Source organism: Notothenia coriiceps, unplaced genomic scaffold, assembly GCF_000735185.1.
Source record: "Notothenia coriiceps isolate Sejong01 unplaced genomic scaffold, NC01 NC01_scaffold00019650, whole genome shotgun sequence".
NCBI classification, from domain to species: Eukaryota; Metazoa; Chordata; class Actinopteri; order Perciformes; family Nototheniidae; genus Notothenia; species Notothenia coriiceps.
The window spans coordinates 12301-26850 of record NW_011352351.1 but is presented as its reverse complement, the minus strand read 5'-3'; the positions used below and the strand labels follow the sequence as shown (position 1 = coordinate 26850).

Below are 14550 nucleotides of genomic sequence, written 5' to 3'. Positions count from 1 at the left end.
AAATATAGCAGAAGTTGCCTGATTTTGTTCTCAGGAGAGGAATTTGAGAGTGTTACCCAGAAAAAGACAGTAAAAGTACTTTCAGTATTTTCTGGCACATGTAGATTAGACATACACATTTATGTGTGTAATTAACTAGCTCTCTAATCTAAAAAATAATATACTATTTTCAGCTTTATTCAATTACACCCCTTCTTGTTCCTAACTGTTCTGTTTTACACAGTTTTATTATTTTCCATTCAGTTCTCCCCCCCCTCTGTAGTGTTTACAGTTGATATCGCTTTGCTCTGCTGTTAATGTAGTTATCGCTGCATGCTGGTAATCACATGGGTGTGGTCCTTGATAACGAACACTTCCATTCAGCTACACAACTTGCACCCTAATATAACACACACTTATACGGACGAAACCCTTTATAGCTACGAAGTGAACCAGCCGTAATAACCTTACCGGAGTCTGCGGAGACGAAAGCCTGGAACACGCAGAGCACACCGGCCACAATCATGGGGAACACAGGCGGCCACATCTCCGTCGGTTAAACTGTCAACAACAAGATGGAAACTAAACTGCTTCTGTTGTGAGCCGAAATAAGCATGTCAAATTAAGTCATATTAAGAAATACACATTACAAGCAGAGATTTCCCGATTAAATCCAAGTGAGTGATAAATTGTGGGAGAGGCTGAAAGTGAAAGTTGTGACACAACAGTCTCCGCCTCCAACGGGACAACATAATTGTGGTCTTTATTCGAATTTAAATGGTTTCATAATCACTATATATGCGTTACAGGCCATTGCGATAACTTATATAGTTATTTACTGTTTTAAAAGTATTAAAAAATACTCCCAAAATTACAAAACCAAAAATAGTCTAGTGCCATCTAGTGGCCTGATGTTGTTACTGTAGCCAGAACAACTACAGGCTATTTTGCAGGTACATTTTGGGAGTTTGCTAAATGTATTGAGCAAGAATTCTCCACTTCAGAAGCACTTTTATCATTATATTAAAAATGATGTTTTTTCATATATCAATACATTTTTATTACATAACATTGCATTAAGCTAACATAGTGGAAACAGGCAAAGTAATAGCAAAATTAACTTGAGTTACATTTAGTTACAGGTTTTCTGGAGCTGCACGATGACCATTCACAAAAATTCTATCTAAATGTACACTACATTCCTTTTTTAAGTGTTGAAAATAAAGCTCAGAATGCATGTAGTAACACCAAAGTGACAGGATTCATTCGTCCTGCAGCTCCTCCATGTTTATCGTCTCCAGCTGCAGCCACAATCCTCCCTCTGCACGTAGCACGAGTTGGGGGAGACGGCGGACTCCCCCTGAACTGCTCCCCATTTCAGGGTCAGATCCCGGGGTCAGACGAAACTTGAGCAGGGTCAACGCCACGACGACTCGCAGCTCTGCCAGGGCGAATTTCTGACCAATGCAGTTCCTGTGAACACATACAGTACAGACTCTTAAACAGCTATAATCGTTTAGATCTTATTTACCTTGCAGCATTGAGGACGCAGTACCTGGGGCCAGAGGAGAAGGGGATGAAAGCGTGAGAAGACCGGCCCTCTGTGTTGGCAGGCTCAAAACGCAGAGGATCAAACTCCTATGAAAGAATATAACACAGGTCAGAGAGGACAAAGTTAAACCAAAGTGAAAGGTTCGGGTTATTTCTTACGTGTGGGTTTGTCCAGACAGCAGGGTTGTGGTGCGTCCCGTAAATACTGACCAGAGAGATGGCACCTTGGGGAGACCAACACAAAGAAACAAATACTTTAAGAACACGTGGTAATTTTCTGTCTCTTTCTGTGTGACTTTGTGGTGTTTTTGCCCCTAAAAGAAGCTTATTGTACTTTAAATCTAAATAAAAAGCTCTTTCTCTCACCCTTGGGTACGGTGCAGTTGCCGGGCAGGTCCATGTCCTTGGTGTACTTCCTGGTTACAGCCAGCACAGGAGAGTGCAGCCGCAGAGACTCTCGGATGCACATGGTGGTGAAGGGGAGGTTGGCCAGATCCTCCCTTTAGATAAAGACATCCACATTTAAATATACTGATTCCTTCCTTAATCTAACACACTTTCAACTGCATTTCCATCTCCTATTAAGCATTTCTGTGTTTTTCTGACCACTGTATTGCATGTGTTTCTCGTCCTTGCATCAGATCCATCACTTCCTGCCTGCAGTTCTCCTGATGGTCTTCGTGGCGCGCTAAATTATACAGCGTCCAGCTAATCGCACTGGCTGTTGTGTCGTGACCTGTGGAAACAGAAGGACACTTTTCAATCCACTTTTAAAGTCTCAAAGAAATCGATTGTATGATAAGAACATTAAAGTGAATGTACTTGTGTTACTAATTAAATAAAGTTGCTTCTCACCTGCAAACATGAAGGTGTTTGCATCCGCCTGAATCTCCTTATCTGTGAGGCCTCGTCCGTGCTCATCCTGTGGATAGACAGAATTGTTTGTAAGGAATCACAGACCAATAACTTAGAATTATACAGTTTATATATTTAATATTTGATCTGATTCTTCTCTCCTACCTTTGACAGCAGTATGATGTCCACAAAATCTTTCTTCTTCTGTGGTGCTGCGGTGAAATCTGCTCCTGTCTTCTTCTGCTGGCTGATCAGGGCTCGACGCTTCTGAACCACCTCCATGGTAAACCTGTTCAGATGTATAAAAAACAACAAAACGATTAGTGTTGGTTTTGAACACATGAAGGTCATGAGGTCACACCCGTGCAGCTGCTGTACCTGTGCACGATGCTTAAGGCCTTTTTGAATTCTTTCCCCTGCTGAGTCTTCCAGTAAATAAAATCCCAGTGGTGCCAAATCTTTGTTCGACGATCTATGATCAGGTCACTCAGCTTCACTATGGCTGTCACGTACTCAGAGGAAGACCTAGTGAAACATATACAATTCAAAGAGAAGAACTATGGAAGAAGATTATACTTGTGAACAAAAAGAGTGTGTCCTCACCGCTGACAGTTGCTGTTGTAACTGAAGGCACATTTCAGTAAACTGTCGAGTGTCATCAGAGTGACGTGGTCAAACAATTCTACATGACTCGTGCCTTCTGCCAACAGTCTGTGCCACTTATCCTGAAAGACAGATTCTTTTGATTGTTAGATCAGATTCTACTTTATTTGTTTACTTTTTTAATTGATCTATTATACTTGTATTTCTGTATGTTTATTTATATTTGTATTCATTTATTTGTATTATTCATTTATTGGGATATGGATTTTTTTGTTACAGCAGTATGTAAAAAGACATTCCACACAAATACAAATAAATAAATGTGCTTAAATTAAAAAAGTAAATTATTAATTTATTTGAAATGAAATGTAGGTATTTTGTTTAAAAAGGAGTGGGAAGAAATTAATACTACTTATTGTTTCTATAAGTAGCAGGCAGATACTAAAGTGTTTATACAGCATGTGTGTGTGCATGCAGTGCTGTGTCTTACGTGCATGGTGTTGGTGGAGGTGTTAAACTTGTTGACGTAATTCTTCAGGATATCAAAATGAAAAGCTGGGGTCAGCAGCCGTCGCCTGCGAGACCACTCCTCTCCGTTTATCAGCAACAGACTCTGTCCTGGGGTGTGAAGGGGAAATGTTCGGAGGTGAGGATGAGAGTAAATAACACATACACAGTCAAGTGGATCAGTGTCGTCTCACTTTGATATAATTAAATATAAAAATAGAAGGCACTAGATAAATTAGATGTACAGGTACATTTAAAGATTGTGTTTAGGTGATCAATTGATCCACTAAAGTGAAGCACAATAACAGATTAAAATCTTGTTTTTGTTATTTTTGAGATCAGAATCTTCTTTGTATGGGAAGGTAGATGGAGACAGTTAGATGAGGGAACCTGAAAAACTTGTAGTACTTTACCGTATACTCAATATCTATAAACACAGGAAGTGTTATCAGCTCATTTAAAGTATTTTGATATCAGAGAGCCGTTTGACTCACCAAGCCACGGACGCAGATGTCCATAGAATAGCTCGTCTTTCACTGTGATGCTGGCTGGATGTAATGGAAAGAGAAAAGAAGATTAAAGAGGAAATATTCTGCTAATTCTCAAGTTCATATTTGTATTTTGTGCCTCCACTGCGACTGTTTCCATGCTTTAATGTTCAAAAAGCTCTTTATTGTTCTCATACTGCCTTTGCTGCAGCACCTCTGTTCACCCTCTGTCTGAAACCAGAGCCCAGTCTGCTCTGATTGGTTAGCTGGCCAACACTTCTTCCAGTGTGAAAATGTTTCCAGTAATTATACAGTACCAGGTGCCATTAGCAGAGGTTTGATGTAGTCCGGGTGGAAGAGTCTGACCAGGTGATAGAAAGGGCCGATGAACCAGCTACAGGAGTGTGTGTACATCTGCACCAAGTCATCCACCTGCAGGAGGCCTTCCTCTGTGCTCTGCATCTGAAGCACACACAATAACACTTTAAACAAACATTATAATGCACCATAAGTACAAAAAATCAGTAAACATCACCCTGTTAACACACCAGTGTATCCACGGAAATGCCCCCCCCTACCTCAAGGAATTGATTGAACCACAAACCGCCACCCGCAGCCTCCGCTCGGGAAATACTAACAAGCTGAAGGAACGGCACACCAACCTCCGCACTATGGGAGATCGAGCTTTCTGTGCAGCTGCCCCCCGGCTGTGGAACTCACTCCCAGACCATCTCAGAGCTCCTCAACCTGTGAACACTTTTAAGAGAGCACTAAAAACCTACCATTTTAACAAAGCATTTGGTTAGCTTTTTAAGCCGGTTTTAATAACCCTGCCTCTCCTTTTTAAAACGTGTTTTTAAACTTGTTTTTTAACCTGTTTATACATTTTGACTCTTGCAAATGGTTTTCTTTATCTTTTTTTATTATGTACTGTAGCACTTTGAGGTTTGTTTCAAATGTAAAGTGCAATACAAATAAAATGTATTATTATTATTATTATTAAGTATAGATTTTAAAATGAAAACCTCAGAGTTTAATGGTCGGTTTGCACACTTAACTGAATTCTCCCCCCACAGAGATTTGTAATAAAATATGTCGCAACATCCTGTATCATGCTGAGAAATTTACATTTCCTTATCTTGTTGTACGATTGCCAAGAATTAGAATAATGACACAACGTTTAACATGTCACTCCCACTAGAGGCACAAAATTGAACCTGAGAATGAGCATATATGTCCTATAAGTAAAGGATGTGAACACTTCTTCCACCATTGTTCTACCTGCGTTTTTACAGTTTGAATCTTACCTCGCCCAGGTGGCCCAACAGCCAGCATGTGGCTTGCTGAAGCAGGAGAGTCTGTGTGTGAACCAGGCGTGACACACCAACAGCTTCACGGTCCAAACTGAGACCACAGCTCCCAGTCCGGCACCGACCAGAACCATCAGCTGCCAGAGGCCCGTCCAGCTGAGGACCTGAGAGAGGACACCCCGGAGGAGAGACATCCTGAAAGAGAAAGTGAAGAGTTTCCAGAGGTTGTCTTACACTTGCCCTGCTCTGACAGTGACTGTGTCCACTAGGAGAAGTTACTAATGTTGAAATATGCAAACACTGTTCCACCCAGGAAGTGCTGTAACCATAATGTCAGATACCACTTCCTTTTTCTGTTACCATCTAACTTATTTTGTTTAATTTGCAGCACAGGTTTCAACACATAGGCTAAGTGGCGGGACATCTCTAAGCAGGTTGACCAATCACACCAAAGCCGGCCAGCTAACCTGGTTTCAGACAGAGGGTGAAAAGAGGTGCTGCAGCACAGGCAGTATGAGAAAAAATGAAGAGCTTTTTGAACATTAAAGCATGGAGACATGTCACAGTAGAGACACTACATACTGACCTAACCTGTCCAGAATGCACAAGTTTGGGTCAGTGTGCTATGCCTATAAGCAAAACAAAAATAATCTGGAGTCAAGGTGTGAGGAGGGAATTTTTGTTGGATATGACAAATAGTCCAGCCTACATGGTCTATTTCCCTCACAGTGGAAAAGTGCAAAAATCTAGACTTGTGAAGTTTGTGACCAAGACCAATTCAGAAAGAGAAACAGAAACCGTCTCTGATGATGACTTTGAGGTACAGAGCAAATCTGGCAAAATCATGCGTGATACTAACGTTAGTCCAGTATCTATACCTGTGGTAACAGAGACAGAAGACCACAAGAGTGAGCTTGGGTGTTATCTTTCAAGAAGCCAGCTTACTTATGTGGCAGTGTATGTGGTAAGGAAAGTGAGGATCAGCTACTGACAAATATTGACTATTGTTACAGATGAATGTGCAATATCCCTTTAACATTTAGGGAAGCTGTAACTTCATCTGAGTCAAAACAATGGGTTATTGCAATGGATGAGGAAATGCAATCACTAAAAGAAAATGACACATTTATCCTGACCAACTTACCTCAAGGTGAGAAAGCAGTGGGGGGTAAATGGGTGTATGATATCAAAACCAATGTTGATGGGTCCGAAAGATACAAGGCACGATATGTAGCCAAGGGATACAGTCAGAAGAGGGGTGAAAACTATGATGAGACATTTTCACCTACCGCTAACCTCACCAGTATCAGAGTGTTAAAGCAGCACAGGAAAATCAGATTTTACACCAAATGGATGACTGCTTACCCACATGCACCAATAGACTGTGAGATAGACATGGAACAGCCAGAAGGTTTTGAGGTCAAATCCAGTAAAGGTGAAAAGTTGGTGTACAAGCTAGAAAAGTCACTATATGAGCTTAAACAGTCAGGCAGAGATTGGAACAAAATGCTGCATGAGTATCTGAGTGAAAATGAGTTCCGACAGAACCCTGCTGACCATTGTGTTTACACAAAAGAAAATGAAAACTGAAAAGTGATAATGATAATATGGGTTGATGACATAATCATTGCAGCTAGTTATAACAATGCATTGACAGTTGTTAAAGAGATGCTCACAGCTAAATTCAGGATGAAAGACTTGGGGAAACTAAAACATTTCCTTGGCATTGATTTTGATCAAATCTGATTTATTGTCCAACAGACCAGATGGTGGCAGATGTTATGACAAAACCTACACCAAAGTACTTGAAAGGTTTAACATGCAGGATTGTAAGGCAAGAGCGACACCTTGTGAGCAAAAACTGAACTACTTAGATGATGCTGTATCGATGTTTGGGATAATTACTCGGATGTTTCCAAGTTGTTTTCCAAAAAGAGCTTTTTGAACATTTAAGCGCGAAACATGTCACAGTAGAGGCACAAAATACTTTTATGAACATGAAAATAAACACAATATGTCCTCTTTCAAATTCTAACTTATAATTAATAATTAGATGGAGGTAGAACCCAAATACAGGTTTTAACCTAGCCACAAAATACACAAGATAAACCAAACAAACAAAAACAATCCATATGCAACCTGCCATTTAACCAGAATTAAAAAGTTCACTGAAAAGAGTTACTCACAAACCCCTATTAAATCAAGAGAACCAAATCATAATCTTGTCTACACATTAAGATACGAATAAAACACAGATATCCTTATTACTTTCCAAATAACTAATTATGTTGGTGACATTAAATCATTAAACTAATCTTCATTTGAGAGTTCGGTTTTAGGAGGAGCTCCTGAACGCCACACTAATTGGAACAGGTGGTCACCGAGCCGCGCGCTAACGCAGCTCGTGGGTTGGGCTCAGAGACCAAACATTTCAGTGATTTCTGCATTTTCTGGTAACGTCTAATAACGATATAACATTACTTTGTGTAGCTAAAGACGGGTATTCAATGTAAATAAGATTGGATATATCGTCAAAGGCTAAAGGCTAAAGGCTAATAACCAGTTAGCCTGTGGTAGTTTCCCTTGTTTACCTTACCCTTCATTCTGGTTAATTTTTGTTACGATTAAACATCGGTTAAAGGTAAAATATACTACATGTTTTTTGTTGATACTATAAAGTAGACAAAATTGGTGAAATCAAATTTTTGATAGTTAAACAATGTTCGAAAAGTGTAACAATCTATTTTTCGACCATTGTTGTGTAGCCAGTTGATATAGCAACTTAGATTGTTTTGTTTTGGACAATTTCTATATGATCAGTAATTGACATGCTCAGAAGTAAATTACAATAAAGTGTGTTTGACAAAATCTCTATCCATAAATCTCAGGGATATTTAAGTTTATTTCAAGTTGAGTTATTTTAGTATTGCTGAAGAAATAAACCTCTTATTGTTCTTAAAAGCTGTAATAGTACTACAGTTAAATTCTTCATAATTGAAAAACACTTCATGAATTAACCTACGTTTGGTAATATTTCAATCGCTCTTGTAAAAACTAGCCAACCATTTAACAATACTGACATTTACATGATTAATATCCTTATGAGCTGTGTTTTTAAACTAATATGTATTTTCTCCTTTATTTTCCTCTGTTTTCAGGTGTTCAGCTTGAGATGAATGAAATTGCAGAGGACAGATCTCTCCTTACTTCCTCCTCCTCTCTGACATCTCTCAGCTCCAAACAAACATGGCTGCCATCTGAATCCCTTCTTTCCTGGATGAACAACCGCCAAATGGAGCAGGATTCCCGGCACCAGTACGTGGAGACGCAGTCGAGTCCTGCGCCTCCTTTCTTCGAGGAACTCTTCTGCACCTCCAGCTCTCTGGCCCCTCTGGCCGGCGCCCTCCTGGCCTCCAAAGGGCCGCAGAGCGATGTGGTGAAGAGAGGATACCTGGGGAAGCTGGAGCTCAAACACAGGAGGTATTTTGTCCTGAGAGCAGGAAGCCACATTGGGCCGAGCCGCCTCGAGTGGTACCAGAGCCAGGAGAAGTTCACAGCAGTGGAGAAGACTGCTGGAAGTCTGTTCGGCTCTAGCAAACAAGGGTAAGCAAAAGTAACTTCAAGAACAAAAATAAGAGCAAAACAAGCATGCTGCTTCAGTATACTATAAGGAAGGTAATCACTCGAAAAACCCTTATGCATACAGAAAAAAGACACACAATTACACTCTGGAAATGCACTGCACCCATTCATCCTTCATTTACTTGAGTAACAGTTTAAATGCAGGACTTTTAGTATTCCTACACTCTGGTACTTCTACTTTTACTGAAGTACAAGATCCGAGTACTTCTCCCACCTCTGCACACATCCTATGAATTCCTATTTCCCAGGGTGATCTACTTGAGGTGCTGTGTCGGTGTGAGCCGCAGTGGCAGTTCCGGGAAAGGCCTCACGGTGGCGCTGTGCGCTAAAAGCCAAACCGTGGTGCTTGTGGTGGAGGAGCAGGGGGAGCAGGAGGAGTGGTACCTGGCCATCAAGAAACTGATGGAGGAGGAGCGTAAGGATGAAGAACACGGGGAAGGCTTTGATGAAGACGATGATGGGTACTGCACTCTGCCCCCTGCTGCTTTCTTCAAAGAGGTCTTCAATGTTTTAAAACATTATTATTACCCTAAGGTGTGTTATCTTCCTGTTTGCAGTAGAGCAATATTAATAAAAAGAATCTCTGGATCTTCCTTTACTTCCATCAAAGGTTTGGCCCGTCGCGGTGAAGCCCCGGGGTTTGGGTTGTACCAAGTCCCTGGCAGGGGAGAGTTGCCTCTGCCTCACAGCTTCGTCGCTCATCCTGGCCAGAGCGGCTGCAGGCAGCGACTTGCCGTCTGTCACTATTCCTCTGCTGAGTGTTCGCCGCTTTGGCCACTTGGACGGTGCCTTCTTCCTGGAGCTGGGCAGGTCGGCGCCCAACGGGCCTGGAGAGATCTGGATGGAAGCAAGAGAGCAAGGTAATTAAGGAATAAAAGAAACCTTAATGGAGACCCGTAGGGAAATTCAGTCGTTTGAGCAGCAGCAACAATAAGCGAGGATAATTCGACTGACAAATACATAAAGGAAGTTACAGTATAGAATATAATCGATAAAAAGAACCTGTTGATGTGTGTTCTGTGCAGGGAGCCTAGCAGTAGCCCAGCACATCCACGAGGTGGTCCGAGAGACAGTCAGAGCGCTGCGAGCTCTGCCTGACTTCAGCCGCTCTCCCACCTCCAACCACCAGCTTCAAACCCTTCTGGTCTCCAAAGGCTGCCGACCCAAGCACCGAGACAAGCCAGCGGGTCTGAGACCACTCGCTTCACGTGCCAGAAACCCTGAAAGCCCGTGTAAATGTCCCCACGAAACAGACCCTCATCAGAGCTCCGAGTCGAGAACTGGCGGCTACATGGAGATGAAGATGGACCAACATCTCCCGCTGAGCAAAGAGAGGGAGAGAGTCAGCCAAACGCCTCCTATGTTGACAGAGGAGGAGGACTGGGAGTCGGGTCAGCAGGGGCTGGGCTACATGGTGATGTCTCCTCAGTTGAGCCACAGTTTGTCTGCGCTGCCTCAGAACGACTACGTGACGATGGCGAGCCCACAGAAACCCACAAGGCCATCTTCCTCTTCATCCTCCTCTCCTCTCCAGACATCCTTCAACAGGTTAGTTTGAGTAGGTGACAAATTATGTTTTGTGTGCAAACTCAACACTTCCTCTGTGTTTAGGTGTTGGATAAAGTCACTGAAAGAAGGCAGAAAATGAGCCTATGATGTCATCTTTAACTGTAACAAATTCTCTTTTGTAGCTCTACCTCTGAGAGCTCCTCTCCGCTGCATCATCAGACCCACTGGTTGCTGGCGACTTCTGTCCAACAGTCGGAAGCAGAAACCGGCCAATCAAAGAGGAGCATCAGCCATGCACAGGATGAGGAAATGGGGGGACAGTGGCAGCAGATCCGCCTCCCAGCACACACCAGCACCAGGAGGGATGATGGCTCTGATGTGATGACTCCACTTGTCTCAGGCGTAGTGAGTCCCAACTGTGGCAGACTCAAAGCTGCCACAGAACGATCCGTCCGAAGATGCCGCCTGTCTTTGTGTCTGCCGTCCTGCCTGCAAGCTGAGGACAGAAATAAATAACGAAAAATGTAAAACGGTACGAATTAAAATGTAAAGGTGTTTAAATGTATGAATATGTTAAATATATATATATATATGTACATTTGGAAGTTCAAGTCATGAATGCATACAGAAAGGTCAACTTGCACACTTGAATCAAGGCTTTAAACTCTGAATATGTGTTTGAGAAAAATAAAGTTGTCTTAGTGATAGTTATTGTCTGTTAATTGCACTTAGTTTTGTCTTCACTTCCTAGTTTCTTTGTCAATTATTTGTCTCTTTTGGTGTGGTTTTAGTCATGCCTTTTGGTTTCCACACCGGTTAATTTAAAGTGTTTTAAAAAAGTAGTCACAAGAATGATTTTGTATTTGTCTCTTTTTGGACAGCTTTCATACACAGCTCAGTTTGACACCACAGATGTTCTTACCTTTTAAAATTGTCATTAAACCTGACCTTGCACTTTTTTCTCAAATGTTCTACATAATAAACTGTCTTTTTCTGAAATACTATGAATTTGTCTTATACTCCATGTCATCCTGCTTCTCTTTTCTTCCCAAGATGAGTGCAGAGCAACATATTAGGTTACCAAATTAAACTAAATTCTCCCAGATCAAATGGCTCACAGGGATAAAACGCTGCCTAGAAGACTGGAGGTTCTGCGTTCAATGCTTATTGTTTACAGGGATTTTTCAGGTAAAATAATCAACTCAAATAAGCGGAGAGAAGAGTTTTCTTTTTCATGTATTTGCTTCTTCAGACAAACTAATAAACACAGCTAGCTCAGATGGACACTGCCTTGAAGACTGGATGTTGAGGGTTCAATTCTTATCATTTGCAGTCATCTTTATGGTCCAAATTGTCCAGAAAGACAACAGTTTCACATTAACATGTTTGATTCTTATAAGGAGCACAGATTTTAAACGTCCAACATTGAAATTTAAGAAAAAAATACTTATACATTTACAGTTACATCTCAATAAATTAGAATATCGTGGGAAATTATATATATTATTATTATTATATATACTATACTATGACTCTTTTTGCCACGGAATCCAGATGTCTTGACGTCAAAAATGTTAGTTGTTTAAATGCAGTGATATATAATACAATTATTCTAACTATACTCCAGTGTCCTGCCAGTGTTTAGTGTGTGTGTGACATTAGTCCAATGAATCACAATAAGGTTTATTAAAAAGTTGGTTTACACATAAACACGGTGATTAAATTGTAAAAAGGAACTAAGATGTAAGGATTAGAAAAAATGAATCGAACACACCCATACAAGAAATGTATAGCACACGTAATATGTGCAGCGTATTATAATTTAAAGTTAAATAAACATTACCCTTTATATTAACATACATTTTTAAAGGATATTTATGGATTTGCAATGGATAGCCCAACTTTGATATGCACAGTGCCCTCTGTGAACAAACTAAACATGATGATGGGACTCCATGACCCCATGACCTCATGACCCCGCCCCCTCTGTTGGTCAGAGACGCTTCTTAGGGTACAGTCAGCTAACCGCTCGGATGACACATGCGCAACAGCTCAGCAACCGCACGCGCCGACGAGATATACACAGAAGAGAGACTGGAGGGAATAAACAGCGATAACTGGAGTTTCCTGTGACTTAAAAGGTCAGTCAAAAGCTGAACTCACTCACAAACAAAGAAGCAAACAAACAAACAAAGAAGCAAACAAAAAATATGCAAACAAACACACACATGTGACCGCTGTGTCCTATTAGCTCATGCATTAGCATATGGGCTATGCTAATTGATAATATAGTTGGTACAGTCCTTCCGGTTGACAGGCTCTGATGTACAAACTTCAAACATGATTCTCCATTAGTTTTCTCTTTCTTTAACCTGCTTTTAGAGGATACAACTACAGCTTAATATATAACACACTTGATCATATATTAAGCTCTAATTGCATTTGTTGTGGCAGGTGCATTTACATTTTCTTTCATGCCTCACATTCAGAGTTGGAACAAGTACTTAAGTAAAAGTAGATGTACTGGTGTGTAGGAATTGTTTTTAAGTGTTGTAAAAGTCCTGCAATCAGAATGTTACTCAAGTAAAAATAAGTATCAGTTCAAAAGTTCAAACACCAAAAGTACTCGTTCTGCAGATTGACCCATTTCAGAATAATATGATATGTTTTGATTATTGATCATTAATGTGTTATCAAAGCTGGTAAAGGTGCAGCTAGTTTTAATGACCTTGTATGCTGCAGGCTTTTGAATTTAATCCAGGTGTAAATAAAGGTTATATATGGGTTGATCATATTTCACATCATTAATCCAAAAGGTATTAAATAAATATAGTGAAGCAAAACATTGAAATAAAGTAAAGTACAAGTCCCTCACAGTTGTACAGCACCAAATTCACATACACTCTTATCCAATACTACCACCAACACTTAATGTTAAATTAACGGCTGAATTATTGTATTTTAATAACTGTATCCAACATGTTGATGGCACTATGTCATTTTTCATTTTAATCGTGTACTATATTGTGACTTTTTTAATGGCTTTTTATATAAATCTGAAGACTCTCTTTATTTTGTGTTGCAGTGTTTGGAGGGTTGCAGGTGGACTGTTTACACAGCCGTGGGAACTAAGGAAGTCTTAAGGTGTGTGTCTTTTTTATTTTATTCCTGATTCATAATATCGATTATACTATTCTCCACTTTTTAGTGTTACCGGAAAGGATTTTGATCATATTCTTTTCTGTTTCTTTTTCAGAAGAGCTACAGCTGTCCTATGTTTGCTTTTTGGTGGGAGGATCATGGCTTCTTGAGTTCCGTTTTTCTGAAAAACGTAAGGTTCTTAAACACACTTAAAGGTGACCTATCATGCAAAATGCACTTTTGTACATCTTTTATACATGAATATGTGTCCCCGGTGTTCCAGGGAACTCACCAAGTGTCCGAAAACACAACCCTCTCTATTTTCTCCATTCCCAATCTCTTAAAGAGGGCTGCAACGGATCTGATACAGACTGATCAGATTTGGAACACTTTCTATGACGTCCACAGAAGTGGCGTACGCTATTGGGCCAAACTCCACCAATCAGATGGATGACGGATTGCCGTTGGAACAGCTGTGGAGGCTGGGCTGTAGTACATATGGCAGGCCTGGTAGGGATGGTGTGGGTTCGCACATGCAGCCGGGGGGGTGTGATGATGGAAGACTCTAGTGGGTTAAATTGAGCGAAATGAGATGCTCTAAAATGCATGATTGTTTGGTATTTGAAAAATAAAAAGTATAATATGCCTTCCTATATTAGTATGGTTCCTACGACTATATTATTCTAATATAGCATGATAAGTCCACTTTAAGGTTGTGAACACACACACACGCTGAGTGCGGTGTTGGATATTTTGTGGTGTCATAAACTATGCTATAACTTTTTTTCCTGGTATTTTCGAACATACTTATACCAGCGGGCGGGCAACTTTTGGCTCGGTGTCGCTGATGGTAGGTGTGGGTGGGTGTTGTGGGGGGCGTGACCGCAGGCGTTACGCTGCCAGGCTTTCCGCCCCGGCACGCAGATGAGTCATACGTCGGGGAGGAGCACGTGGGCGGGTTGTGG

The 14550-nt window shown here is 40.9% G+C and overlaps 2 protein-coding genes and 1 long non-coding RNA gene across 4 annotated transcripts in view; 2 read left to right on the top strand and 1 right to left on the bottom strand.

The window, feature by feature from the left end:
• Window positions 1–824: 824 nt before the first annotated feature.
• Window positions 825–5562, bottom strand: LOC104952154 (leukotriene-B(4) omega-hydroxylase 2-like). Its single transcript, XM_010778913.1, is given in 14 exon segments — window positions 825–1452; window positions 1535–1617; window positions 1690–1754; window positions 1897–2030; window positions 2137–2266; window positions 2386–2452; window positions 2551–2674; window positions 2764–2910; window positions 2989–3110; window positions 3479–3606; window positions 3990–4043; window positions 4301–4445; window positions 5291–5319; window positions 5322–5562. Coding segments are annotated over 14 exon segments (1605 nt in total). The 5' UTR covers window positions 5488–5562; the 3' UTR covers window positions 825–1241.
• Window positions 5563–7610: 2048 nt separating this feature from the next.
• On the top strand, window positions 7611–11475 carry LOC104952153 (insulin receptor substrate 2-B-like). The gene is made up of 6 exons (XM_010778912.1): window positions 7611–7746; window positions 8452–8896; window positions 9184–9433; window positions 9546–9795; window positions 9961–10483; window positions 10627–11475. Exons 2-6 carry the CDS (start codon window positions 8466–8468, stop codon window positions 10958–10960), a joined length of 1788 nt encoding a protein of 595 aa, XP_010777214.1. The 5' UTR covers window positions 7611–7746; window positions 8452–8465; the 3' UTR covers window positions 10961–11475.
• A 1035-nt stretch (window positions 11476–12510) lies between these two features.
• LOC104952152 (uncharacterized) overlaps window positions 12511–14550 on the top strand; it is a 2580-nt gene continuing 540 nt past the window's right edge. Inside the window, exons 1-3 of one of the 2 annotated variants that reach the window (XR_799092.1) lie at window positions 12511–12585; window positions 13530–13588; window positions 13701–13760. This is a non-coding gene — a long non-coding RNA (uncharacterized lncRNA). Of the gene's footprint in view, window positions 12586–13529; window positions 13589–13700; window positions 13761–14550 lie in introns of those variants that run through there. The other variant, XR_799091.1, reaches the window with a different exon arrangement.